This window comes from Prinia subflava, chromosome 9, assembly GCF_021018805.1.
Source record: "Prinia subflava isolate CZ2003 ecotype Zambia chromosome 9, Cam_Psub_1.2, whole genome shotgun sequence".
In the NCBI taxonomy this organism is placed as follows: domain Eukaryota; kingdom Metazoa; phylum Chordata; class Aves; order Passeriformes; family Cisticolidae; genus Prinia; species Prinia subflava.
Window position 1 is genome coordinate 15377506 of NC_086255.1, and position 25547 is coordinate 15403052.

The 25547-nt window shown below is 37.8% G+C and overlaps 1 protein-coding gene across 1 annotated transcript; it reads left to right on the forward strand.

Annotated features, from left to right (window-relative positions):
* Positions 1-104: 104 nt before the first annotated feature.
* On the forward strand, positions 105-25220 carry MARCHF5 (membrane associated ring-CH-type finger 5). Its single transcript, XM_063405589.1, has 6 exons — positions 105-238; positions 13716-13918; positions 17761-17891; positions 21053-21236; positions 21666-21832; positions 23000-25220. The coding sequence occupies exons 1-6, from the start codon at positions 195-197 to the stop codon at positions 23114-23116; spliced, it is 846 nt and encodes a 281-aa protein (XP_063261659.1). The 5' UTR covers positions 105-194; the 3' UTR covers positions 23117-25220.
* Positions 25221-25547: the final 327 nt, after the last annotated feature.

The window sequence follows — 25547 nt, forward strand, 5'->3', positions numbered from 1 at the left end:
CCCGGGCGCTCCGTCCTGTCCCGGCCACCGGCCCTGCGCCGCGTCCCGCCTGCCGAAGGAGGGGCCGCCCCGGCCGACCCGGGGAAGGGCGGATTTGCCGCCTTGCCGTTCGCTCCCCTGTCTCCGCCGCCGCAGGCGTGACGCCTTTGTCAGGCTCCGGGCCCTCGGCTGGGCCCGCTCCTCCGCCCGGGGCCATGGCCGAGCAGACGGGCTTGGCGCTGCCGCAGACCATGGACAGGTACGGGGAGGGCACGTTCGGGCTGAGCCTGTGAGCACCCCGCGGCGGGTTTGGGGCCGGTGTCGCTGGTCCGGTTTCATTTTTTGCCTTCTAAAATCCTTGGTGTTGTGGCAGAAGTTGTGCGAGCTGTCGTAAAGCAGCGCAAGGGACCGCGGGCACTGAGGGGCGAGGAGGGATCGCTCCCGCAGCCCTCGGCCGGAGGAGGGGTGTGCGTGCCTGGGCTCGGACGGGCCCTGGGGCAGCCGGGGGCTGCAGGAGCCTGGCCCTGGCTCTAGGAGGGCCTCTGGGTACGGAACGCACTGACGGACGCGCAAAGTGAGGCACCAAGTGATGACCTAAGCTTAGCCGGCCTTGTTTTGTTGCTGGTTTTGTGATCTGAAGAAAGTCTACAACAGCTTTTTTGGAACGTTCTTAAAAATTACAACGTTAGAAGTATAATGACTCAAGCATCTTTCCTAACTTGTAAATTCTATTAATTATATTTGTTTTCTCTTTATGCTTTTACTTGAATGCGTAGCACTTTCACCCTGTTCCACTGAGCACCTAAGATTCCTTAAGTGTAATTTGGACTTATCCAGAAAGCCCTTGCAACCTATCCGTACAAACTATAAACCACAGTCACGGAGTGTTTATGCAGGAGTTGTAATATCCTGGTGTCTCAGAAGGCGGAGATCCAGAAAAAATCAGGTTTCTGTTGATGAACCTGTCAAGTTTTCGTCGTAAGGAATCAAAAAGAAGCCTGGTGGTTTTCCCCTTTCCAGGTTGCCTCTAAGGAAAGAGTATCTAGTGAAATACAGCCTGTCATTAGGCAAGTGATGGAAATACAAACTATGGGAGGCAGGGGTGGACGCTGTGCAGCCTGCAAGGTGAGAATGAGAAGTCCAGTTTGATACAGAAAGAGGATAAAAGTGGTTTGTGGAGGGAAAGTTTGTGTTCTAGAAAAACTGAAAAAGTAAGAGATGATAAAGGGATGATTTATGTTACAATAGTATTGCTGAAACAACTCCTCTTAAAGAAAAATAGAAACAACAAACTTTCATCTGCATCATGAATTTTGAAGTCTAGTATAGTGGTTTGGAGTTCTAGGAAACCATAATCCTCTGAGTGGATGCCCTGATGCCCATGGCTGTTGTATCACACTCTCAAATCCTACTTCATCCTGTTGGGAATGGCTGTGAGGTGGCGTTTGTAATCTTTGTTGTGACCAGCTGTTAAATTAAACGGTTAATTAAAAAAAAAAAGGGGAAATTAGTTACCTGGTTGCCAAACCAGTTTACTGTTCTTCAGTTGTTACCTGTAATAGAGATGTGGGTTTTAATGTACATTTAATATTCTTGTATCCTTTCAAGTTTGTGAAATTATAGTTTGTGTCTCTGGCTCTTTTCAAAGACTTTTTCTAGTACACTTGGAGTAGCCTGGTATGTAAAACAACTGGACAGCGTCTCTGATTTCCTTAATAACAAGGACAGTGGGGAAAGAATTTGAAGTACCTAGGTAGCATAAAAGGAGATATGAAGAGAGGCTGTACCTTTCATAGAAGAATTCCTTGGGCTTATTATAGGAAACTTTAGAAACAGGCGTGTGACAAGTGGTGAATGTAGTAGCAAGAAGGAGCTAAGTAATTTAATTCAGAGTATAGCACAAGATGAATAGTAGGATTTTGGACTAACCAAGACTTCAAAATGTAATCAGTGTAAATAATATTTCTTGTTTATTAGGTGTGTGGAGCATTGGAATAAACAGATTTTTATGCAGCTGATGTTTCTGAAGGTTGTACATAACTGCTGTCATGTTGTTTGTAGTGGTGGTCAAGATAAACCTTCAGTATTTCATCTTAAGGGACCTACCCCATGGTTATGTTATCTGTGGGGATTCTGAGTAATGGAAATACTTCTCCTATCCTGTTATCTTTTTTTGCTCATGACAGATATTTATTTCCCTCAGTGAGAAAAAAAAATAGATATGCAAAATCTTGCAAAAAAGAGGGATTGCTAATGATTATAGCTTAACACAAAGTGCATACTTCTAAATAAAATGCAGATCTTTTAGTGAAGAATACAGAAAACAGCTTTCCAGTGAAGATGACTTTGATTTGGATTCTAATTGTTAAGGAAGGGTAAAAGTTGGGTTTTCTTCTGTTTCCAGTACATAGACCACCCCCGAGTGTGGTGACATGCTGTTGTATCAGGAGTTAGGTGTTGCTGTAGATCTAAATGCATGCACTGCTTTGTATACAAGGGTCAGAGCTCTCAGAGCAAGTTCTTTAATTCTCTGTTTTTGAGAGGAAACAGGTGGCTTCTTCCTTGACTCCTAGATTCTATACCTGTATTACTACAGGGTTTTTTTGTGATAAAGTTGGATTTCTCCAGTGCAAGGACTGACTTAATAGCATTGTTGCCTGGGAATCATCTCTTTGATGTATCTTGTGCTCCATCCTTTATTTGCCTGCATAATGTCAGTCTAGGAAGCAACTCATGGATTTATAGCAAAGGCGGTAAATAGCTGTTAAGATGTAATGAGTTAGTTGCTCAAAATTTCTAGCTACAGATTTTATACTTACCTGAAGGGTTGGCTGTAGCATAAATACAAGAAGCATGACTGTGAAGTGACACTACATTGTGGATTGTCTCATCTGCAGCATTTAGGAAACTAATCCATATGATTGGCATCATCTTTTGTAGTCTCAAAATTGGAATTTCCATCCCTCTTGTAATTTTTTTCTTCTTTCATGTTCAAATAACACAGTTCCAGATAATAATTCTTAAAATACTGTCCTTCTCTGCAAGCAGAAATCTTTTCAATCTGTGGTAAAAAGCCATATTTCTGGACTAATGTGTACACTTGAAGGCAGGGATTAATAATCTATCTGAATGGTGAGATTTTATTATTTCATTATTTTAAATGCCTTTGTTCATGTTAGTTTAATGCATAAACTACAGAATTATACTAGTCTTCATTAAAACTTGAAATTAGGTGGCAATGGGTTTTTTATGTGCTGTTAATGTGAGTTGTGATGCTAAAATGTACTCATATTTTTAAGCTTTATTCTCTTGACTTCAGTTGAATTATACGTGGATTGCAATTGGTTATCCAGGGCTTCAGAATGGTGGGGTTCTGTTTTTCAAAGCATTTCCCGTGGTAGTGATTTGGGTATTTCATATACTATCCAAATTAAAGACAACTGCTCCCTTCTCTCCGTGTATTTGCCACCTGGTCAGATCACGGTCACCATTGCTTGCTGTTGCTTCAGTCTTCAGAGATGTTGGTCAACATTTGATGGATAATCTGTTGAAGGCTTGTGCAGGTACATGCTGAAGAATCAACACAGTGGTAATTTTAGCATGGTTTGGTTTTTGAATCAGCATTCTTAATTTTCTGACTGGGTGGTAGTTGCTCAGTTGTGGTCGATATCCTTGATAAAAACTAGAGCAACATGATGTGACTTTAAAGTCTCTCCCCTTGCCATTCCCTATTGAAAGGAGACAAGGGAGCTGAAATTGCAGGTAGACTTTAAAAGCAATTAAACAATCCATTTTAGTTTGCTTAAGAAATCACTCTTACTATCAAGAGAGGAGTACGGTTGCAGTTAAATTTTCTCTTTGCCAGATCACTGAGTTATAGGAAAAATGCTAGCAATTGTAGTTCAAAAATTGCAAAATAGCGTTGGATTTTCTGTTTCAGTTTTTTCAACTGTTATCTGATTACACGGTAAATGTTTTCCCAAGAAAAAGAATATGCAGTGGCTTTGTACATAATTTTCAGTTTCTCTTTCCATTCCAGTCACCATTTGTGGTGTGTGTGTTGAGCTCAGTTATTTCCTTCCTTCTTTGAAAGTGCAGGCACTGATTTAGTTTTATTTGCACAATTAACTGTTGATACTTTAGTAACCTAATGCACAATTTTGGATTAAGATCCTAATTCTACAACCTCAACAATATAATTAGTGCAGTGTGGTCTTTGATTGAAGATGTTTATTCTGAACATCTTAAAGTTGTACTGTATGTTGTGCTGATTTCTCTCACTGAGGAAGTTGACACGCAAGTAACTCTTCGTAGGAGTGGAGTTCAGCCACCTAAGATATGCAGATTAATAAGCAACATCAAACACAATACAGGATTTATGTATGATCTTTCACAGAATGCCATCTCTGCAGTTACTCAGTCTGTCTGTTCTACTTATACTGATTAAGCATGTCTCTCTTCCTTGTCTGACCTCAATTAATTATTTTCTTTCTTCACAACAGAGTTAAACTCTTTTGAGAGAGGTCTTCCTCATTTCTGGTCAGTCTGTCAGTGTCTGTACCTGGCTTTCTGTTCTTCCTTCAGAGTAGGTTATTCATGCTTAGAAGGAAAGGGTGTGTAAGAGTAGAGAATGGACTGTGCTGAGGTAATCCCTACCAGGAAGGAAACAAGGGGGTTGTTTTTCCCTGTTTTACCCCAACTCTGTGGAAATGGATGTTGATACAGGATGGAAAAAGCAAAATCACACATAAGTTTGAAACCATAACTTCATAATAGCTTGGCTTTCTCATTACTGCTTCATCCCAGGTACATCCCATAGTATTTTGCCTCACTTTATGCTGAAGGTTCTATGCAGATTGACCTGTTCCTGTGTCTTACCAGTAAAGATGATTAGTGGAGACTTAATGCAGACCTGTACACTGCCCATGTGAAACATACAGGTGTCAGCATGTTATTTATAAACTACCTTAACCTTTTGACTGTGGACTTATGTATGTAATTTTTTATCTCTGGTGTCTGTTTTGATATGCTTAGGAACAAATGTACATGTTTTAGTTGCTGCTTAGCAATTAAATTCTACCTGCAGACAGTAGGTAATTATTCTTCCTATTTAAGAGTGAAGAAACTCCTGAGAGACAACTTTAATAATTTTTGGTACTCAAACTCTTGGCATCCCATGTATTATGAAGGCATTCAGATAATACTTTCATTTGTTATATTCACTTTATCTAAAAAGTCTCTACAAAACCATGTTTCTTGATCTCTTCCATATAAAAGTGTTCAGACTCTGTAACAGTGTTTAAAGCTCTAATGGTTTCCTTTGCCATGGCGTCTTAAAGTGCTCACTGAAGCTGAGACTTCTGTCAGTTAATGCAAATAATGTTGAATAAATATATGTATAATAATTTACAGACAAATATCAAAAGGTTAAGGTATTAATTTTGGAACAACTTTTTTTAAAGTAGTGCTTAAAGTGGTAATGAAATGCCAGCTGTTTTAGGCTTGTTTGGTGCTTTTGACATGTTAGCCAGCTTATGGCCTTTCTGCATGGCACAGAGGATGGAAAATTCCTGGTGTGAAAATAAGTGCTTTCTGATGCACCATTTTTTTCCTCTCAGCAGCAGAATGGGCCAAGTACTAGATTTTATACGATGTAATACCTGTCTTTATGAGTGTGTGACTTGCTCATGCTTTTACTGGCATTTGTAGTTTACCACAAGTAGCAAATTCATGGGCAGTGCAAAAGAATAAGAGAACTCAATCTGAAATGGTTAAAGCAAACTGCTTCTGGCTGGTATTTCTAATTGAAACTGTTGAGATTACATAAGTTGGTCAAGGGGCTGGAGCACATGACTTACTAGAAAAAGCTGGAGGGAACTAGGCCTGTGTGAAGGGGTGGCTTGGGTGATCTGATAACCTTCTACCTGCCAAGGAGATTGTTCAGAGGACTGGCTGTGGAGGTTCCTGGCAGGATGATGAGAATCAGCTGTAAACTTGAATGCAAAAGTTCATCACAGAGTGATGCAGTTGAATTTGGTTACAAGTTGCCCAGTGCAGATGTGGATCTCTGCCCATGGGGATTTTCAGGACCCAGCTGGAGAATGCTCTGCTGTCCGGTGTGAATTTGGTGTTGCTTCTGTCTTGGGCAGGTCTGACAAGATCTCCTGCAGTCCTTTCCAAGCTGTAATTCTGTGATAGCAGGTCTAGATGCAATCCCAGTTTAAGTGGGAAAACAACACAGTTTCATTTGCACTGCATAATTTAAGCATGCTATGCTGGAGGTGCCAATAGGGCGGTACAGTCCACTGACACTTTCTAGCAAATCTGCACTTGGCCTTTTTTAGCAGCAGCTCTGAAATTTGTGCCTAGAAGTTGAGGTAACTTCCTGTCTAGTTGGACTGGGAATTTGCTTTTTTTCTCTTAATGAATTTTTGTTCCTGTCATGTTAATGCTAATATGAGTGCTTTTTGTCAAAAAAATTCTAGAACTGAATGCAAGTGCTTATGCTCAGGATTTTTGTGTCAGTGATCCTGAGGGAAGGATTAGACACTTCCTGCCTAACACTACTGTAGGATAAGAAAACTTACAAATGTCCACTTTTAAATGCTGCGTAAAAAAATTTTGCACTGAAATTGTGTTAAATCGGGGACTAGCTGTTCATTTCTAATTTTCTAAGTTAACATAAAAATTAAACTGGCCTGCTATATAATGGTTTCCCCTGTAACCAGTTGATTTAAGGGCTAACCAGGGAATCCTTGAATGTGCTTATGTTTTGGAACTTTCACAAAAGCAATTTTTTTAGGTAAGTGTTGTTAGTGTTTCTAGGTTGTCAGGTGATTGCTGGTGAGAAGTATGGACTGTTCAGTGTTCTCAGTTTATGCATCTCTGCCTGTTTCCTCCTGTGGCCATGCGGCACTTCTTCAATGTGTATATAGTAAAAGAAACTGCTGGTACAGTGGGAAGGTGGTAGATAATGGAGTTGTCATGGACAAGAGGGGCTGGCATTCAGTGGGGGTTTTTTTTAAGCCATGTTGATATAATTATTTCTTTACAAATTTTCTAGAAAAAAGACAAGACCCTCTATTTTAAATGTGCAATGTGGCCATTATGTACCTTTCAGATCTCTTCTCGTTTGTTGCTTCTAAGTGGCTCCTGTAATATGAATATTTTTGTTTAGAAGTGGGTATTTTTGATTGGGCTAAAATGTGCCAACATAAGTTAGCTTTCTGTGAGGGATGTAATTACAGAAGACCATGTGCAGGGTGCTTGTGACTGTTCTACTGGTGAGTCATGCAGTCAGTTCCACAGCTTGTCGAGAAGAGTTACTTAATGTTATGATCAGACTCCTTGCAATTTTGTTCACATTTATTCAGAGTAAAGGCATTTCCAAATTTTCAATTTTCACATTTGATTGGTGGTTCTTATTGTTCTTGAGGTACTAGAATCCCAAGAATTTATCTTGTCGGCATGAAATGAATTTAACTTAATTAATTAAAAATTTTTGGTAATTTTTAGGTCAAAAATTGTTCTGGTTTTTATTATTAGGATTATATATGATGACTGACTTATGCAGAGCTTTTTGGTTTGTTCTCTTATACTGTAAATTTTGTGGTAAAAAGTAGAAATTATAAACTGAGAATAACTTGAGTAATAGTATCTGTCATAAACTCTTGAGTTCAAAGCAGTCTGCTTGCTCTGGAGTCTTCCACTTTTTGCAGTTGGAGGACTACAGTTCCATGTTTTTCTTCTCTTTTCTTTGGAAGAACACAACAGGAAGATTGCTTATTCTGTATGGTCAGTTTAACCATGAAATTCTCTAGAAGTACATAAAAAAATCAAACTTCCATTTCACAATTACTTTCCCTAAAAATTGAGTGTAAAGCCAGGAACCACGTTGGGTTTCTGACAGTTATCTGTGCTAATGTATTTACTTTTGTAACTAAAGTTACCGTGCCTAAAGATTCATTTGTACTTCTGCATTAACTGTGTGACACTGGAAAATGGCTGCAGGAGATTGAGCTCACATGATACAGACTCTGTGAATAACTTTGCATTTCTTATCATTTGCTTATCACAGCAGCAGCTTAATGTCAAGATGGTTACAGTCCTAGGCAGGTCAGACTTGGTCTATTCTGTGTGTAGGTTGCTCCTGATATTTTTAGCATCTGTCATCTGCTCTGTACATGCATCACAAATATCAGTATTGCTATTTTTCTGATGCGACTCCCTTCCCCTTTCCCCCAGTGCAAAATAGCATTGTTGGTTAATAGAAACTATGTATTTTTGTCTTCATTTGGAGTCTGGTCATCTTAGACGTAATTAATAAGTAATTAAGATGTTTAAAGTCACATTCAAGGAAGTGACTTTAAATAGCCTCTAATATGTAATTTCCTAGTTGCTTCACATCTCTGTTACTTCCTGTGTTTGTGATTATTGACAGATTTGTCAAACAATGCATGAGAAAATGTTTTCCCTATATCGTATCATATGCTATCTGCATTATAAAAACTCCATTAAATTTTTAAAGCATTAATTTAATGCTATTAGAATTCTTCACTGTTTGCTATGTATGTACTGACTACATGTCAACTTTCTGTTCAAATTGTGTTCTTCAAAGCATGTTTCAGTTTTGGAAGTAAATTGTTTTGTGTGTATATATGGGGTTCTTTGTTTAGGTTTTGTTTGGTTGGTTTTTCTTTTTCCACTTAGCTTTAGTCACTTTTGTGTTTCTTCCTAAGATGGTAAGAGTCAGTGTTACCCACCCGCAGCAGGCACTCAGTAGCTTAAATTGTTAGTTGTAGGCTAAGCTGCTAAGAGTTCAGTTAGCAAAATCTATAATGTTTTAGTAATAAAGTGCTTATTGTCTGAGTAGTAGTTTTTCCTGATTTGTCCTTTGTACACGTCTAGAAGGGCCCTGTTCTCCCTCCTTCACTTAGGGAATAAAACAAATGTTTCTAACATCAAAATTTATTGCATATTTAAAGGCTGGTAGCAAGGTCACCGCGCCTTGGTGATTGCTCAGCTTTTCCTTTTGAAAAAGTAAGAGTATGGTAATACTAAAGCCTTTAAGATAACTGAATTTTGAAGACTTTATGAATGGAATGTGTCTGAGTAACTGGTTGGAAAAGTTTAATTTATCCAGAATGAAAGCTAATTTTTTACTGACAGTCTGGATTTGGCAAACTAGAGGCTAAAACACAACAAGATAGCTAGATCTGAGTAGGGATTCTTTATTCCAAGCTGGCTAGAAGCAAAGACCATACAAACTTCCTAAGGCCCAATTTAAGCACAATAGGTGATGCCTGGCAGTCAAAGGTTTAATTTAATCCCCAAGCTAGAAAGCAGCCAGCAGGATTTGGTGAACTGTCCTTTACTTGTACCGCTGCCTTTATATAATGCAATGAATACAAGTGTGAAATATTTCCCCTTGATTTAAGCTATAATTGAGAATATAATAAAGCTTGAATTGAACTTCTGATAATCAGATATTTCTGGCACACTTTCTAGTTAATTATTCTTAATAATACGAGGTTTTAATATGTTTGTTTACTGGGTTTTAGTTATCCACATGCTTTTATTAAAAGCTTTTTGAAATCTAGTTTATATGATGTCATCCTGAGGTTAGAGGAAGTCAGAACCTATATGTGAATACCAGTTGTGTGACCATATGTTCACACCAACATTAGCTTGATATTCTGTTTTTGAGCTGTTTGTGCTGAAAGCATTGCTTTTGTAGTAAAGCGTAGTTACTGTTATGTCTAGATTATTAACAATGGCTCCTTTGCCCAGCATTGCATGCTATCCTTGATGATAAGGCAGAGCAGGATTGGGTATAAGGTCAGATGACTTTCAAGACTTCCTTTGAAAATCTTAGACTTAGTTTCAAGGTGTTTTGACAACGTCTTTTCTTTCTACTGAGTGGTACAGGCTGGCATATGGCTGCTATACCATGCTGCCTTAAAAGCATCCGCTGGGGCCAGGATGGAGCATCTAAGACAGCTATTTTTGCACCGCTATCTGTTCTTCATTCAGTGTATCTCCTTTGTGTGTTTTTCCCCTTAGGATAGTGTAAGGGTGTTTTGAATTTGATAGGTGGGTTTTGGGTTGAAGATAAAAGCATTTTCCACTGTGTTTGATGGCCAGGAAAATACTGGGGAAAGAGCAGTGTTCCATTTGTATCCCTACAAGTGGGTTCATCTCTTCTGGCACTTAATCTCCTCTGTGAAGCATGACATAAGCTAACGTTTCTCAGGTTAATGGTATTCCTCCTCTCTTTGTAGCTTTATCAGGGCTTTGTAGGCTAGGCTTGCATTCCCTCATGCAGTGGCCCTCTAGTGTAAGATCTTACTGCTGCTGGTTCTTCACACTCAGGAAAAGGAAATGCTGAGTGGTAGCATTTGCAATGAGGTGTTTCTCTTGCTTTTTGAGAGAACAGTTTGCTGTCCCCCTACTAAAATTCCAGCCAGCTCCAAAGCAGCCTAATGCTACTAAGTAACTCCATTTTTGTGACATCCTGTTCTTCCAACTTAAACGTGAGCTTGTACTTCTTAGAGTGTAGTTGGAAAGTTTAGTGTAAAGTTTATCACTATTTGTTATCAAATATACTTTATCTGTCAACATAGCCTATACATAAAAAGTTGTTACAGAAGCCTTGAAAAATTGCCTCTTGCAAACAGCAGACTTGTGGGTCATCCTTTAGAGCAGTGCCTTTTCATGGCTAGTTATTGGAATGCTTTCAGTAATTTCTTTCAAGGTATGTTTTCACCCTCACTGACTTGGCTCTCTGTGCTATTGTTGCTATCAGTTATGTTTCAGCCTTTTCACTTGCTTCCTTTTGGATGTGAAATTCAATTGCAATTAGCTGCTCAGACACTTCACGCTTAGCAGGACAAGGATGCTTTACTCTTGCAGCAAGACATCAGCAAATTCCTGCCACTTGAAGGAAAAGAGCTGTGGTTTATGATGTGGGAGAAATGCAGAAAATTTCTTGGTTTATGAAAGAACTGTAATGAGAGGGGAAATGGCATTTTTAGCTCAGTATTCTAGGGCACATCATGCATGTTCAAATTTGCATTTCCCATGGTAAGAGTTAGGTCTAAAAGTCTAGTAGAACTTTCTTTTCTGAGAAGTTTTCCAGTTTTGCTGACCATTGATATTTGTAGGCCACTGAACATAGGGGGAAGAATTGCAAGATGTTTCCATTCCCACTTGCAATACTGAATATTTGAAAGCAGATCATAAAACAGCTGTGCTGTCCCAGTCTAGCAAGTCATCTTCCATTAAGTGTTGTGGATACAGGGATATCTGCTGGGCTTATGGGGCTTTCAAAATTTTTGCAAATCTTTTACTAGTGTGTATAATAACAACCTACAGTCAACATACTGCTTTAAAATTACTTTTTGTATTGCTTCACACAGTCACGCCTGCTTGAAAACAAAGCTGCTTCATGATGAAGTCAGCTTTCACAAATTGAGTCAGATTTGATTTAAATAACATGAATTAGATACTGTTTCCCCTCCCATCTAAGACTGGTTTTGGAAAAAAAGTAACTTTTAGAAGGGATATAGATTAATATAAAGGAGAGCAGTCTAGGTATATCTGATACTGGAGGTCTTACAGGTGTATTGGAGCTGCAGCTCCAGCCAGGTACCAGAGAGAGTGGGCAAGTCCTTACTGGTAAGAAACTTATGGTTTGGAGGAACCTGGTTTTAGGCAGGCCTTGGTTTCTTGGGTTAGTCATGTAACGTTTGAGTATAGGATCTCTAATCTTCAGTATAACTTTCTCCCCATCTGCTTCGCTCTTAACACAAGCAGTGCCCTGAAAAGAGTTTGCCTTTGCTAGAGAAAAAAACAGAGGCAAAAAATGCATTGTTCTCAGAGTCAGAATAGAATTTTTGAGACTGGAAAGCTTCATCTGCCGGGGAGCTGAATCTAAAAGGCATTTGTAACCCTATATTCAGAGTTGCAATAGTGATATTGGTCTGGGGTTTTGTATGTTTTGTTTTGATTTTTTTTTGAGCCAAGGAAGTGTGGAAAAATACATTAGTGTTATTGATTTGGCTATGTAGAAAGTCATCAAGGAAAAAGGCTTGAGTTTCTATCAGAAACAATGCTTTGTTCCACCTTTTCAGCCCTTTCTATTTCAGGTTATCTGAGTAGCAACCTGATTCAGTGGTAAGAATCAAGGTCATATATTATTCAGTACAAGAAAATGGAAAATCTGGCAACAGCCTGGATACCTGTTTTGAAATGGTTTTATTTAGTCCTTTCTGCTACAGCTGCTGTCAATGGAAAGAGATAAAGCTGATGACAGTGTACAGGGAATTTACTGTTCATTATTCATGACTTGCTAAAGGTTTAAGTCTGTAAAGGATTTTGTTATTCTGTTCATAGGTCTTTCAGGTTTTCAGGTACCAGATTGGCTGGCAAGAAATTGGATGAAGCAATTAACGAAAAGATGAATATTTTGCTTGATTTACTAACCTTGAAAGAGAACTTGAGACGAGAATTTAATCTATAACCATTGTCATGGACAAATTCACGAGTTAAAATTGCAGTGTAGCAAGATTATATTCATGCTTAAATCATTATTTGAATAAACTCTAGACTTGCATTTTGTGATGGTATCCTCAGACCTAATTAGCTTTGTTGTGAAGCCTTTAACTTATAAATAAAAATCTGAATTACAAATTTAGAGCAGTTGTAGACTTAAATAGGATGTGGAATGAGTGGGTGAATGTTTACCTGTAATGCAGAAAAAAACTGCTGAAGAGGAACACTTGTCAGTAGTATTGTATGGTATTATTTGTTCTTAAAGTAAATTTTGGGATTCTTAATGTAAATAAAAATCAATGAAGGATGCGAAAACTTGTATTCTGTAAGAAATTGATATGGAGGGCAATGAACCAAAATGTCAGCTATGCTTTGTAATCCTTACAAATCTTAGTTGGGCTCTCAGCTTTTTGATCTAGATTCTGAGTAACTTGTGGCATGTCTGTCTTTCCTCCTTCTGCTTAGGAAGCTCAGTGTGTCCTTTCATTTGGGACTGCAGTAGGTGCACATTGGGAGTGTGAAGGCAAAAAGAAGGGGGATGTTACAGGAGTGAATAGCATGACAATTTTGATACAAAGCAATGTGGGGAAGGACAGAAAAAAGCCAAGTCAGACTTTTATTTTACCTTCCTGTTAAGATGAATGGAAGAAACTACAGTTCTGATTCCAGGTCTCAGTCATCAACTGGAAAGTCTTCTCACTGCAAACTGAGGCAGCTCTAGTTCTGGACCACCACAGTTTAAATTTACATCCATACTTCGTTTCCCAAGTAATAGACTACACTATTGATCTTATATTTTTAAAATTAAAAAAAAAATTACCAAAATGTTGTAGAAGGAGATGATAAAACATTAAAAAAATAGGATTTTTTTTATCTGCTGAATTATTCAAAGGCTGGAATACAATCTCAGTGCTCTTTAATCATAAATTATCTAAAAGTTTAATTAATAATTCAGAATGTATAAAGCAGTTGTTTAGCTATCTGTAAAATTATTTTTATTATGTTGATTTTATAGCAAAACTGTGGTACAAAATGCTAACACTTCCAGTGATTAAGAATGAAATAACAACCATCATCTCTAGGTGCACATTTTCTAAAGCTGCATGCTTTCACCTGTGATTGTTTATTTTAAGCATGTAAAAGTAGCAGAAAATATCTCTTTTTTTCCCTGTCTGTGATTACAGAAGCTGCTGGGTTTGTTTTGCTACCGATGAGGACGATCGGACAGCAGAGTGGGTGAGGCCCTGCAGGTGCAGGGGCTCCACCAAATGGGTGCATCAGACTTGTCTGCAGCGCTGGGTGGATGAAAAGCAAAGAGGAAACAGTACTGCTAGAGTTGCTTGTCCTCAGTGCAATGCAGAATATTTAATAGTATTTCCAAAGCTAGGTAAGATATGGCTCATTTAAATTGTTTATTTGTTGGTTGCTTTCTTTTTTTCTTTTCCTTTCTTGTGCTTGCAGCATCAGTTCTGTTGGAAACTTGTCTATTCCTTTGTCCAGACAGAAAGAAATAACTTTGTATTCTGCTTGCATCCTGCTTGGTGGCTTAGTTAAATACCATCTAAAATTTTTGGATGTATTCCACTTAGGTATATAGATAAATCTTGTGATTGACCTGTAATTATTTCCTGGCTAATGGATTTATTTTTCTTGTTGAGCGGAAGGTGACTTCTTTCAGCAATTGCCACACAGCACATAAACACATTCTTTTTTTGACTCAGCTTGCAGAGACACTTATCAGAGGAGAATTTCCTAAGCAGGACGTGGTATTACTGGGAAAACATACTTTCACTTTGGTCAGGAGGTGTTTCTGAGTCAATATTGCCCTGTAATCAAGAGGCAGGATATTTATGATTGCTGGGTACTGCTCTAGCTCTGTTTGTCAAAGTGAAAAAAAAAAGTTGGACATCATCTTCCAGAGTCTCTTACTTGAGTAGCCAAGTAGAATAATGCACAGTACATTGCATGTATTTAAGTTAACAGTGCTTGCTGTTATTTCAGCCCTCATTTGCCCATGTGTTCTATGGGATATATTAAGCAAATCAAGAAAATCAAATGTTGCCATGGAAACTTAAATTTTCTTTACAAGTAAAACTACTTGTTAAAGAAATGGTGATGTAGCAATTGAGTGCAGACATTTGAGAGGGTTTTAAATAAGATTTTTTTTTAAAGTATCTTATTTCAGTAATGAAAGAGCTCAAAATAACTCACTGCCAGTTCTTTGGGACAGGACCCCTTTCTTATTAGCTTAAGGGCTGACGAAATTAAGGTGTCAAGGGAATTTTGAATGATGACATTTGTTACCCTGATAGAACACTGAGTAATGGGAAATAAAATATACACAACAATACTGCACTGTTGATATAAAAAAAGACATAAACCAGTATGAAGCTTACTACAAGTTATTCATATAACAACCACAATTTGGCTTTGCTGAATAGGGTAAATCTCCATCATAAAGAAGGCATCAAACGATAATATCTAGCATTGACTTTGGGAAGAAAACTGGGTTTCTGTCTGGACACAGAATGCACCACAAAACTTGACACTACTTAAAATCCTTATTTGTATCTTGACTGATGAAATTGTAGTGTGAGCTGCATTTGCATTTTATTTTGACAATGACAAAAAGGGGAAGCAACTATACTTTGGACAGGATATGTTAACATAACAGGGATTTTCATTTGTTCCTGCAATTTGTGGCACACTGTATTTGAAAGCTTAGATTCCAACATTCCTGGATTCTGAAGCTGGCCTAAAATTCTTGCATGAGGTTGTTCAGCTTCTTGCATGCAGATATGTGAGACTCCCTTCATGTATTTTGATATATTTTCCCTCACAATACCATCTTTTTCCATTTTTAAAGCTAAGAGCATAAAAATTCAGATTCGTGTAAGACTACACATCGGTAGTAGAGCTGGGAAATTTGAGTCCATGGAACATCAATCATGACCTTGAAGTGCCTTAAACCAGTGAGCCAGTCTTGCCCTTTTGTAACTTTCTAGTAACCCAAAGCTATTGTAGCACAATTCAATTACAAGTCAATCAAGGTCACACCAGGCAGAGTAAGGACAGTAAGAATTTGCCAAGAAGCCTTTCCTAGTGGCCCTGTTTCTTCTGCAGCAGGTGTCTTTTGAAGAGAGTATTAGTCATACCCTTCCTGAGGCATCACAGAAACTTATTTACTTTGAGACTTCCCTAATGTACTTCTGGAAACTTTTTTCTAAAAATTCTGTGAAAGGATATCCCCAACATGAATTTTAATTTATGATTATAGTTTAGAAGTAATAACAACTTGAGGAGACGTCAGTGAATATAGGTATATAAGTGGGTGTTTTTTAATGTATTTACTAGTTCAGAACAATCTCTCATGATCTATCTCAAAATCATAATTCCATTTTAGATTTGATACTGCCTATCAGTTCTGGTGATTGGTGGTAACTATGTTCTTGTGAGCTGTTTTCTGCTCTTCTGAGAACTTTCACTAAATAGAAGAATATTATTACCACTTTGAAAGTAACCGAAGTATATCTTAGATAATTCTTCAGTTTAATAAACAGAAAACAGTTTGGCAGAAAAAACCTCTTTAAAGCATGATATATTTTTCAAAGGGAAAAATATTTTTGTTTCTTATTTCCTTCTTTAATTTGCGTATCAGTTATATTTATTTTCCTGTTTCTTCCTTACTACCATCTTAAAAAGCAAAATCAGTTTTGTCCTCCTTTCTCACCACTTCCGTCCTAAGGGCTAATTAAAAGATTGTTTCAATAATTTTTTTCTAGTATTTTCTCAAGATTCTATACCCAGTTCTCTGGCCAAGTTTCTCCTAATGATTTGTTTCAGTCAGTGTAATTTGTTAGTATTTGTGTTATAAAGCAACTTTCAGTGTCATTTGAGTCTCCTGTCTTCAAACATAAGTTTCCAAAATGGTACAACCAAACAATTTTGTCAGTGACTCTGGGAAACAGTCAAGATGTGTAAACTACTGTGCATTTAGTACTTGGAGTTGACCTTGTTGCTGCTCCCAGCATACTGATAGACATCCCAGCACCTTCTTAAGAGTGTTCTGGAAAGTCAAACACAACTGTTAAGAGTTGAACTGGATGTTCCTGTTGCTTTTGGTCACCAGCTGACTTGAGCTGAGTAGAACAGGGGTTTTTGAAATCATTCAGAATAGAGCTGTTCTCTAGAAGAAGAAGAACTAAGTCATGAAAGAGGAGTCACAATTTTGTCACTATGGGTAAACTTTGAGAGACATGGAGGATTAGTTACTTGAGGAATGCCTGAAGGCTGGTTTTGAGAATTGTCACTGATTTTGGTAGGAAAAAGTAGGAGGGAGCTCACAGGAACTGTTCATGCGTATGAGCTGTGGGAGGACAGTCTGCATGTAGAATTTGTTGACAAATACAAAAGTAGTGCAGATTATGGTGATGATGTTTTTCACTTTCATATATACGTTCTGTGTTCTGGCTTTTGCTTCACTTGTGCTCTTGCAGTCCCTCAAAGAAAGATGCAGGCTTTGCCCTTGTTTGTCTCACCAAAGGTACTCAGGGTATTTATTGTCTTGCCCTGTGAAAGTCTGGAAAGTGCAGTTGTGCACAGACAGAACAATGAACCTATTCATTTGTTGTTATCAAAGGCACTGCATAACCTGAATAGGAGTATTTTTTCCTCCAGTGTTTTGAGAGGTGATCCTCTAAACATACTGAATGCAGCCTCTTCCAGTGGAAGGAATCTTTTGTATTAACTGTGTTACTTTCTACTGCAAGTGCCATAGTTTAGTGACAGAATTTCCAGGTGCAGCTGTCAAAGATAAGAGCATGAAGTACATTACAACAAATCAGTATTTTTTTTCTTTTAGAAAACTAAAATATCTAACAAATTAAAAAGGCACTAAGCCTAAAGTGGTTTCTACAAAAGAACAATCCTTATTCAAAACAAAGGAAACTAATCGGTGGGTAAATTAGTGCTTTAAGCAGTGTATCAATCTGGAAAGGTTATGTGGTAAATGAAGTGGTAGGTAGAAAGAAGTTACAATTTTAGCTTAATAGCTTTTTTTAAAAATAATTATATATTCTCACTTAAACAGCACATGTGGTATGTCACACTTGTCTTTTGCCTTGTTTGCTCTTTCTTATTGGTGATAGATGCTGAGCTTTCTACAGTATGCTTTTATGTGTGTGCATCTCTCTATATCTGTGTTGAACCCTTACTTTTCCTTCATCACAGGTCCAGTTGTTTACGTTTTGGATCTTGCAGATCGCCTGATCTCAAAGGCGTGTCCCTTCGCTGCAGCTGGGATCATGGTGGGCTCCATATACTGGACGGCCGTCACGTACGGAGCGGTGACCGTCATGCAGGTGCGCACCTCTCCCTCCTTCTGGCCAACTTTCAAAGCTAAAGCCAACTCAGGCTCCTCTCGCCTTGCCTTAAAACATGCTTACCTGCTTTCAGTGTAGCTAACAGTGAATTCAGGATGGTTTTTCACGTTTAACTGGTCCTAGTTTATAAATGCAAGTCTGCCTGTTTGGGCGTGGTTCAGTGTGCAGCTAACAAAAACCAGTGCTGCTCTAGCTGGCTGCCCTGTGTGTGGCAGACTGGTGAAGCCAGTCATGTGCTCATGGAACAGGTGCCATTACCACCTAGCTGCCAATAATGAGTAATTCTTGAAAGGACATGAGATTTTATCTTTCCTCTTACCTAAAGAAAAGCTTTGCTAGTAACATTCAAAGGGTTGAGATTGAAACACGGTACAGTATTTTCTGGATAATGTGATTTTTTAAAATTTAATTGTATAAAGGAAAATATATGCTCTGAATGATGCAATTCATTCATAAACAAGAAATGCAAAACACTGCAAAATAAATGTTTTAATTACTTTGGACTGTATGATTAGTTGAAAGGGGGAGAATACTTTTCCTGCTTCTTTTCTTGTGAACTTGCTATTTAAATAAAAAAGTAATGTTGACAGGTGGTAGACTATTAATGGAAAGACTTGTTCATGGCAATCATAGTTCAACCACAAGATCAGAGTTTTCAGAGTTTGTACAGTCAGAAGCACTTTGGTTATCCTTTTAGTTACTGATTCCTATATCAAGTCCATAACCTGTGTTTTGCCTGAAAGCATAAAAGTATTTCTGATGCCAATGCAGCTGTAGGTAGAATTAACAAACCTCTATGTTAATAAATACTCCTCCAAACAGTTCTAATTTTAAATATACAGCCTGGTTCTTCTCCCTGTAAGTCACTTGGCAGTAGTTCTTGTGATGTGTGGTACTGTGCAGCTCTGCAGGTCACTCCCTCTCAAGGTCGTTTGCTGTTTGGTTCAGTTTCTGTGTGCAGAAATGGAGCCCAGATGAGTGGTTGCAGTTTCCCTATGGGAAGGGGCCAAGGGTCAGGCAGATGCACAGGTGATGTGCACTGGCTCTCAACACCACCTCCAGTCCAGTGGATCAGTCTGTGTATTAAAGAGTGGTGCACTTAAATATTTTTTCATTGGGTATTTTGTTCTTGTGGCCCCAACAGGAACACTACAACCATCTCTAATAATACAGCCAGACTTTGGAAATGCACCAGTCCTTTTCTCCTTGCTCACTGCTACACTGAGCCCTTTTTCTGTAGGAAGTTGTGATCTTTTTAGCTGCCCTAGAACTCCGTAGCCAAATAGAAAAATAAATGCTTTGTTCTGAAGTTGTTTTGCTTTTAAGTGAGGATCTGTCTAAATATTAGTTTAGGCAGCTGGTCAAATCCCAGGTATGAACAATTATCTGTTTTCATGATTTAATGTTTTGATTGTATGGATGGCATGCTGGGCAAGACAATAATTTAGTTTTGCTTGTAGAGGAGGAGATTGAGTGGATAGTAGAGGGAAACCTTTCTATCCCTTTTGCCACCCCAGCTTTGCTGGATTTAATACAACATGTCTCCTGATGCATTTCAGACTCCTCTCCTTTAGCTGAAGGGCCAGAGAGAAGCACAAAAGCTATTTTTAGACTTCAGGCACAGAAAAATAAATACAGAATTGACATTGTGGTAACTAAGTCAGTAACAAGTCAGATGGAGTTACTGAAAGCAGAGAAATACAGTAATCTAAAGCAGAGACAAGATACTGAGGCTTTTTTTGATGGGCAGTGACTATAAGGAGAAAAAGGATAGTGTCAGACTTCACAGCTTGAGTAGAAGATACTGAGGAAGCTGGAAGACAAATGCTGAATGTTTTTTCAGGAATAATCTTTTGGCAGTACCAATATTCGTTATGCTATTTTTAGAGGCTGTGGTATATAACATAACTTGCTGTTCTAGAGGCATAACAAGGAATGCTTTCCAGAGCAAGGCAGAAATGTACAGTTTGAAGGTACTGTGCTACATTACTGTAGCTTCTTCCCAGTGTCCTACCTATTCCAGAAGTACTGGGTTCCTTGTTTTCCTTTTTTACAGTTTTGCTGTTGTTTCATGTTCTTACCTCCTGATTCTAATTTTTGTGCAACTGAAGACTTGATAAGTTATTGTGGGGAAAAAAAGAGAAGTCAATGGGAACACATCAGAAAATCCAGTGCCTGACAAACTTAATAATTATTTTAGTGTTTTTAGTCCTCACAGATTGTTACAGAAAAAGTCATGAAAGAGCCTGTTCTTCCTGGAAGCAGCTCAAGGACTGTATTAGCATTTATACTGCTTAAATTGAGGCAACTCTGGAGGATATCTACCACTCCAATGTACTTTTTTATCCTCAGGCCTATTAGATTTATTTAAAATTAAAACAATATACTTTTTAGAAGACATAAGGCACCGTTCTGTTACAGTTTTAATATGTGCATTTTATAAATGGAAAAGTCTGGTTAATTTTTTTATATGTCAGTAAAAAAGCGTACACACAGCAGTAATAATGATCCTTTAAAATCCTTGAACTAATCACATTGGAAAACAAGGTACATGTGAAGATGTGCTGCTATTTCCCTACAGTTGAAAGTAAAGTTCATCTTCCTGCATTGTCCAGGAAAACAACAGTTAAATACTGTAATCTCTGTTATGTAAGATAGTCCTAAAAACCATAAAGTTTGGATAAAAAACATCCTGAGGTATCTACTGTCAATTGATCCTTTGAACAGTAGTATCTGTTCAGTTTCTGAGTGTAGAATTAGTTGTTGTAAAACTGTAAATTCTTAAATGCTTTTTGGAAAGTTTGCTATATTATTAGTGTTTCAGTTGTTTAGGCTTTTTTTTTTACACATGAAATCTTTCTTGAGATTCAGGGAATCTGAAGAAAAGGAATTCTGTTACAGCTCTCTGCAAGATTCATGATTTGCAAACTATGGCTGGTAGCTCTCCTGCTCCATAAGCAACCAAGGATACAAAGAGAAATTAGTAAATTAGGTAGAACAGTCTTCTTTTTTTCTGGAACTTAAAACGTGTGGGCAGCTTCAAACAAACTCAACTTTTTAAGTTACATTTTTGTTCATTTGTACATTGTTACACTGTTGTGGCCTTTGTTATGTTTGTCAACTATATGCATATTTTCCAGGTTGTGGGTCACAAAGAAGGTCTGGATGTGATGGAGAGAGCTGATCCTTTATTCCTTTTGATTGGCCTTCCCACCATCCCAGTCATGCTAATACTGGGCAAGATGATCCGCTGGGAGGACTATGTGCTCAGACTGTGGCGCAAGTACTCTAACAAGCTACAAATTCTGAACAGCATATTTCCAGGTAATGTGATTTAATTTCAGAGGAAATGCCAAGACTGAATTTCTGCCTTTAGGAGATGAGGATAGGCAAGTAGTTTTTGATATTTTCAAGTAGAGGTGATTAACACCATCCTTCTATTTCATATTCAATCTGTTTAGATTGTGTTTGTGTAGTATGTCCTGAGAAGGGTGGGGCAGGCGTAGAAGGAACGTGAGTTCAGTTCAGGCTTTAGTAACAAAACAAGCTACTAAAATTCATGGGTCTTACTTGAGAGTAAAAATAACTGCAGTCATTTATGGAAATGGAAACAATATTCACTGAGAAGAGGGATATTTCTCAAAAAGCAGTATAGATTTATAGTGGAGTGGGGAGTGGGCAGTAATGTACTTTCTAGGTTCTTTTTGAGGCAGTGGCTGTGTAACCTTTTCTTCCCCCATTCTTATCCCTTAGGCATTGGATGTCCTGTTCCTCGTATCCCAGCAGAGGCCAACCCTTTGGCAGATCACGTCTCTGCCACGCGGATTCTGTGTGGAGCTCTGGTGTTCCCTACCATTGCCACGATAGTTGGCAAGCTGATGTTCAGCAGTGTTAACTCAAATTTACAAAGGACAATCTTGGTAAGAATCAATACTGTTTGCTTCATAAATTATTATCATACAGGAATATGAAGTATTGTGAAGGAGATAGGCAAAGGAGAAAAGAACATAAATTGATACAGAATTTTAGGAGTGGCATTTGATTAAAGGAAGGGGTTTTTTTTAAGGTTTTCTTTCTTAGCAGTGGACAAACATCATGTCAGACTGTCTTTATGACTGAAACTAATCTCAGTTCATGACAAGGCTGAAACTTTTATCTGGCACTGTAGTAGGCAGGCCTCAGCAGTAATCAAGGCTGACAATGAAGACAAGGAGCCAGCATCTTCTAAGAACAATCTCTGTAAGGGAAGATTGGTGTTTATGTTATAAACCTTTCCATATTAGCTTTTGTTTACTGATTTTGAGAGAAACCCTTCGTTTCTTATTTTAATAAAGAGATGAAAATTAACTCTCCATAGAATTCAAATGAAGGAGGAATGGCAATCTCTTCCTTTGTGAATAACCTCTCTGGCTATAGCCTTTCAAGGGCAAGGACACTGAGTTTGGTAATGTGGAATCCCTGCTCATCTGACTGTCCCTGCAGCCCGTTTTCAATTCCTGCCTGTTTATGCACCCTTCTCTTTTACATGGAACAGTGATACTGCAAATGTTCACGCAGACTAAAATCTTCGTGGTGTCTTTTATGAAGACTTAAATTAACATATTGTAAAGCTTTCTGGAGGGGAAGGGAAGTTTGTTTTACAAAAACAGCTTTTATTTTACTCCAGTTTTGGCAAGTGCCATTTTTCACAGTCTAGTTACAGAATGGTTATCAGCACTATTCCTTGTGCCATATATAGTATATATTGAGAGAAGGGAGGAAAGCAGATACATATCTACATTTTCTTTGTTCTTGAAATAAAATTTTGATTTTTAAATTCAGAATATTGGTGAGACTTCCAAGGAAATAAAAGCTTTTAAAGTTTCAGTCTGTAATCCCTTTAAGTAACATTAACCTCTGTAATAGGTTCATTGTGGCAGAAAACTTTGAGATACTAATTTGGAACTGTATTGTATTAATTAGTTAATCTTTAGAAAAAAATACCATATGTTTAGAAAACAAATCTTCTCTGACTGGAAATTTTTAAGAACATTTGCCATGATATGACACTGAACTGTGCAAGTTTTCAAAATATCTTTTTATTTCAGGGTGGAATTGCTTTTGTTGCTATAAAAGGAGCTTTTAAGGTTTACTTCAAGCAACAGCAATATTTGCGCCAAGCTCACCGCAAAATTTTAAATTACCCTGAGCAAGAAGGAGCGTAAGGCTGTAACCTCCAGATGTCACAGAGTCTCACCTAACAGGTTTCCATGTTGTATTGGTTCCATTGTTATTGCACAGTAGTGGAAAATTGTGATAAGTTGCTGCTCCTCTATTTTTCTTTTCTTTAAACACAATAAAGCACTGTCTTGTGGCAGGGTAAATCCTTTCAGCAACCACTGAACCTAAGAATGTGATTTGGCATTTGGCTTTCATTATTTTTTGGATATTTCTGTTGGGCAATAGGCTTTTGAATTATTTTCTTTGAGCCAATATACTGAATGAAAAAAAAAAATCAACTACAGAACATTTTAAGTGTAGTTATGTAGGGTATATCCAAATGCCTTTTCTATAGGTGTTTTCATACCCACGCTGTCATTCAGTTTAGCATTTCACACAATGAAGGGAGATTGCTTTAGAAGAGGAATGTGAGTCATTACCAAGGAGAAGTAATTTTCCTTGGGTTTTGCTGGTATCAGATGAGGAGTGTGAAATACTCAAATGACAGAGAAAGCAGAAGATAGATCACTCTCTACAGGACTTGTTTGTCAGCTTTAACCACCTAAGTATTAGGTGTTAAAATTAGCGTGGCTTTCAGGTGACTGTTTTATTACTGGTAATTTTCAGTGTCCTGTTGTATCTTCTGCAGTGCCTAGTGTCATTTTCTCATGGCTTTACTGGTTTGTAACTGGTGCTGGATAGCATTTTTTTCCTCCTTAATTAAAATAATTACAAGGAGAGAGTAAATTTCAGTTGCTTATTTTGTAGTTAAGTATTAGAGCACTTTTTTAGTTTCCATATTCCTTCATGTTGTGTAAATACTCCTAGCAAACCTATGAGAAAGCAGCATTGAACACTAAAGCTCCGTTTGAACTGACAGAGCAGGGTCCCCTGAGGCATCCAGCCCTGGCTGTGTCACTCACTGTTCAGGGCTGGGCTCTCCTGCCCTGCTGGAAGTGCTGGCTGCAGGGGGCTGACCCTGCACCCTGGGTACCTGAGCTGAGCGTCCTGCCAGGGTAAGGTGCTCTTAAGGTAACTTGTCTCCGTTTTGTAAAGGACTAAAGGATAAATCTTGAATGTGTAATAAAGTTCATTTATACAGTAAGCTTTACTGGTCCCATATGTGTAAAGCAGTCAGCTGAGGGAGATGTTAGAACTTCCATTATTTGATGTATTTCTAAACCTAATTTCAACACAAGTTGACTGTTTTGTGAAGTTAAATCCTGACAAACATAACACAGCCATTGCATACCAGACCTAACCTAGATTTTGTATTTGAAGTTCTTTATTAACAGCAATTTCTTGGTTTTTCTCCAAGTTTTTTCTTGTTCATATTAGTATGGCAAATGCATGAAGAATGGCTTAAAAAAATCTTCTAGTGGAATTATTCATAAGTAAATATTTCTTTTCACCAGAAATGAAGTAAATGCAGAATGGATTTCCTATTTGACTGCAATAATGTATGTTAGGAGAAATTCAAAGTAGGGTACCTTTTCTATAGTATGTTTATCTTAATTACCAAGATGTAATATTTTAAAACTGTACAAAAGTGTATATAAAGGCCAATTAGTATTAAAAACCTATACAGGTGTTAAGAATTATACATTCAATCAATATCAAATACTTTTGAGGCTATTGCTGTAATGGAAGAATTACTATAACCTTGTATGTCTGCTGATGATATTTGTCTTAGTGGGCTCACTTTTATATAAAACCTAAACTGAGTAGCAGCCTCTGAAAGTTGCTACACTCTGTAAGATAGTCTTGAAACAATATAATATGTATTTCTTACAGAATTCCTCGTTTCAAGAAAACAGCTTTTCAGTGGTCTTCTCTGTATATATTTCCAAGCAATTTATTACTGTTTTTTAAAGTCTCATGGAGAGAACTGAATGATGCAAATTAGTGGGTTTGAAACATGTTTCATGAGAAAGCTCATTGTCTCATTTGGAAGGTAAAGCTATTGTAAAAATGCAATTATAAAATACTGTATGAACTGTAAGATGATTTCACATGAGTGGTTAAAGGTCATTACTCTGTAAATCTTGTTTTTAAGTATTGAAAATTATAGTTATGTTGAATTAGGTTGAATAAATATTTTTTACACTCCTTAGTGTATTTTGTCAGTGGAACAAAAAGCCTGTAGCAAAACTTCTGAATGGAAACTATGTTTTGTTTTAATGCATACCAATTTATATAATGAATTTTAAGTTGATAGAGTAAAGAAATATCTTTGTGATGAAGAATTACTTTAAGAGTTAAGTCTGACATTGAATTCTTTTTCCTCCTCTCTAGTGATAATAAATGATACAGGGGAATGTGTTTCTTAAACATTTAAAACAAAAGAAGTGTTGCAATATGGGCAACTTCCAGTAACACAGAACTGAGGTTGGAAGTGACTACATATCCTTAGGCTGGCTGATGTGCAGCATTGGT